Source organism: Triticum aestivum, chromosome 3B (assembly GCF_018294505.1).
Source record: "Triticum aestivum cultivar Chinese Spring chromosome 3B, IWGSC CS RefSeq v2.1, whole genome shotgun sequence".
Lineage (NCBI taxonomy): Eukaryota > Viridiplantae > Streptophyta > Magnoliopsida > Poales > Poaceae > Triticum > Triticum aestivum.
Genome location: NC_057801.1, coordinates 385344553 through 385348192, shown reverse-complemented (window position 1 = coordinate 385348192; position 3640 = coordinate 385344553). Strand labels below are relative to the sequence as shown.

Here is a 3640-nt window from a genome sequence, read left to right as displayed (position 1 = left end):
ATTTGAACTTTTTAGTTTTATTCTTAGAGATGAAAAAATGATTTTTATTTAAACATCATACAACATTTTAAAATTGAACTTCATTCTTTAATTTTGCATAGAAACAAGAAGAAGTTGAGCTTTTTGTATACATCGAACTACTCCATTTTTTAGTTTGAAATTCTTGATTTTATTTTTAAAATCAAATTGCTCCAAAAAAATTTAAATGCCAAAAACGACACTTCCCCTAACAATGAAAAAATTGGAGTTTTTTTTTGTAAATGTCGAACTTCTTGGTTATTTTGAACTAAACTTCTTGGTATATTCATTAGTAATGGGAAAAATCGAGTTTTTGTAATAAATATCGAACTGTTCTATTTTTTGAAATTGAATTTCTTGGTTTATTATGTAGTAAGGAGGAAAATATGGGTTTTTCATATTCATTGAACTATTCTATTTTTTAAAAGTGAACTTCTTGGTTTTTCAATTTAGACTTCTTGGTGTTATTCGTTTGTAACGGAAAAAATCCTAGTTTTGTAGTAAAACACGTAAAACTTCTTGGTTATTTCGAACTGAACTTCTTGTTTTATTTGTGTTTTTATTATTTTGGAAATGAGATTTTTTATTTTTTATGAACATTAATCGCTCTATTTATTTAATTTGAACTTCTTTGTTTATTTTTTATGCAAAATGAAAAAAAATCATTTATAAAGTACATTTTTTATTTTTGAACGTCCTAGTTTTATAGAATCATTTATTTTTCGTGTTTTTAAACCATTGTACTTCTTTGTTATTGTAGTTTGACCTTCTTTAGTTTTTGTTTTTTAGAAACGATTTTTTAATTCGTTATTTAAAAGGAAAATATTAAACTGGACATCGAACCACCTCATTTTCTAAATTTGAACTTCAAGGTTTTTGTTGGATATGGGGAAATCCATTTTTTAATAAGTAGTGAACTTCTCTATTTATTAATCTTGACTTTATTGGTTTCTCAGTTTGAACTTCTTCATTTTTAGTTTTTCAAAAACAGGAATAAAAATTAATTAAATTTCAATTTCCTTATAGTTTCAATTTGAACTTCTTGTTTTTATTTTATTTAAATGGGTTAAATTTTGATTATGTTTTTTCGTAAATTTGTGTAGTGTTTGTGGTAAACTTTTCAATTGGTTTTTTCTTAAAGTGTTTTCTTTTACATATAAACTTCCGTGAGTTGACCGTGTTAATTTTTGCAAAAAAAAGTTTCGCATAAAGGAAATATATGATAGTTTTCTTTGCACATATCAATTTTGTACACCAAACTTTCTATCGTGTTACATATTCTTGAACTTCTTTGTTTATTATATTTGAAATTCTTTCTTTTTATACACAAAAATAAAATAAAACCACCTATTATTTTTTGCACGGACACACACAGAACACAAGCACACAGGGAGAGGAACACATATGATTCATTATATTTGAATTTATTTGTTAAAGAGCATGGAAGCTCAACCAAAAAAAGAGCACGACCATGGTAGAGAAGCTCGGCCTCCTCGCGCCGTTGTGGTCGGGGACGAGTTTTTCTGAGCCCACCACGTGCTCCCGAAGTGCTCTTTGTACTGCCGCTGAAGTCCAAATCCACCTCGCCCTGAAGTGTGAACTACTATTTTGTTACGTACTAGCAAACATAATCAAACAAGTATTCACCACAAGTTGGTTTCTCTATAGCAGTGTGTGTCCTTTTTCCTCTATCCTCTCACCACTGCACATTTCTTATCGTATCACAACCGAGCACTATTCTCTCACTTTTGATTTTGTTTTTGGTGAGTACATAAAGGCAAGAATAGCAGTACTTGGTTCAGAGGAAGGAGTCTGCAAGAAGAAAGGAAGCGGTTTAGAGAAAAATGCATGCACTTTGGTCATGAGGCAGAAGCAACCCGTAGTTCATTCTTTTCTGTACTAGCAATAAGAAGGAAGTAGCCATCGACGGAGCTAGAGGAGGCCAGTGGCAATGGTGCACAGGCTTCTCCTCGCATCACCACACACCCTAATCTGCACCAGTACCTACTACTGCTGCTCCTCTTGGTCGGATCGAGCATGGCCAACCTGACGATCAACAACAATAGCAGCAGGCTAGTCTAATTATGTGCATATCGGTTTAAAACAAAGACAACAAAGAGAGATAAAATGGCTAACCATATTTTGTTCCGCCTCTTGAAAATATTTTCTTGGATGTCATTTGGAGAGTGCATTTGTTCACCCAACTCTTTTGGCAATACGCTGAATATCAGCATCTGAAATCTTCCCCTGCAAAATATAACAGAGTTTACAACAACGTTCTTATCTGCACGATGCTTGCACCCCAATCTGTACTGCAGCGGGATGATGAGGATGTGCATGCCTCTGCCAGCAGAGCACGCTAGCGCACACACACACACATACGAACACACATGATCATGCACACATCGAATTGAAGCTGTTCTCAAAAAGCAAGAGGAATTCCAACAATCTTGTTTGACCTTCCACGAGAATTTTGTTCGATATGCCTGATGAGTACTATCCGAACGGCCCAAAAAATTAAGAGAAGCAGATAGAAAGAATGTGTTTCTCTGCTTCTCTACAGCCATCGGGGAGGAGATAAGAAGATAACCCCGTTTTTCTCACCTACAGCAGCCGGACAGGAGGACAGAGGCGCCCGGCCACGAGCAGACGGAAGGCCGGATGGAGGGAGGAGAAACGGGGGTCCTGGGTTTCGACTGGGGACCGGGCCGGGGCGGATGGCTCGCTGGTGTCGGGGGAGCGTGGCGGATGACTCGCCGGCAGCCGGGAAGCGGAGCAGCGAAGATGCACGTGCGGCGCCCGGTGGGTCGCGCGCGTCAGGGCTGGAGGAGAGAGGCGCCTTGGGAGGTGGCGCTTTGGCGGCTGGGGAGGTGGAACTACGGCGAGGGTGGAGGAGGCGGGGTGCGGCTGTGGCGGTTGTAGAGATCTGGGGAGGTTGCCGCGGCGATGGTGGAGCAGGGGAGCGAGGATGCCGGCGATGGTGGGGGTGCGGGGGAGGAAGGGCCACAGCGGCGGGGAAGGAAGCACCGGGCGGCGGGGGAGGAAACACCGCGGCGGTGAGGGAGGAAGCGTGTGTCGGCGACGGGGCACGGGTGGAGGTTGGTGATGGGGCCAGGAGGAAGCGGCGGCTGGAATTGGGGGAGGTTAGAGACGAGTGCAAACAGGAAAGTTCGGGAGGGCTGTTGAAGGCTTCGGTGAGCCCGCTTTTCATGGAACGAACCTTCTCCATAACCGCATCATCAGGGTGCGGTGTTTCTCCATGATGTAAGCACGTTGCAGTTCTTCCTGCAGAGTATCAACGGTCTTCGGATTGACAGAGGACGCCGACAGAGCTGCTGCTCCTCCCCACTCTATTGAAGGGGGATGTTGGTCTGAACCCGGAGCCGTATTGATCTGCATGATGGTGTTTGGCGAGGGCCCTAACTGTTGAGGCCCCCCACCCTCGGTGGTCATGGGGGTCGCCGTGCGCCGCTCTACAGCGCCAGAGGTGTTATCCTCGGGTGCCTTGTGGACGGTCGCGTCCACTCCTCCTCGACCAGGAGATGTCCTTTGAGACGACACCTCGGTGTCCTCCATGGCAGGGGGAGAAGGCACACGATGGTCCGTCACTCTCCGCCTATTC

The 3640-nt window shown here is 42.6% G+C and overlaps 1 protein-coding gene across 2 annotated transcripts; it reads right to left on the bottom strand.

Moving 5' to 3' along the window:
• Positions 1-1413: 1413 nt before the first annotated feature.
• LOC123069975 (vegetative cell wall protein gp1) lies at positions 1414-3374 on the bottom strand. Of its 2 annotated transcripts, XR_006433265.1 has the most exons (3): positions 2623-3357; positions 2155-2265; positions 1414-2064 (listed from the first exon to the last, which is right to left on the bottom strand). XR_006433265.1 is itself a non-coding variant. In XM_044492975.1 (2 exons), the coding sequence occupies exons 1-2, from the start codon at positions 3245-3247 to the stop codon at positions 2246-2248; spliced, it is 645 nt and encodes a 214-aa protein (XP_044348910.1). In that variant the 5' UTR covers positions 3248-3374; the 3' UTR covers positions 1414-2245. The 2 variants fall into 2 exon arrangements, 1 of the variants encoding a protein (XP_044348910.1); XM_044492975.1 differs by having other exon boundaries at positions 1414-2265; positions 2623-3374.
• Positions 3375-3640: the final 266 nt, after the last annotated feature.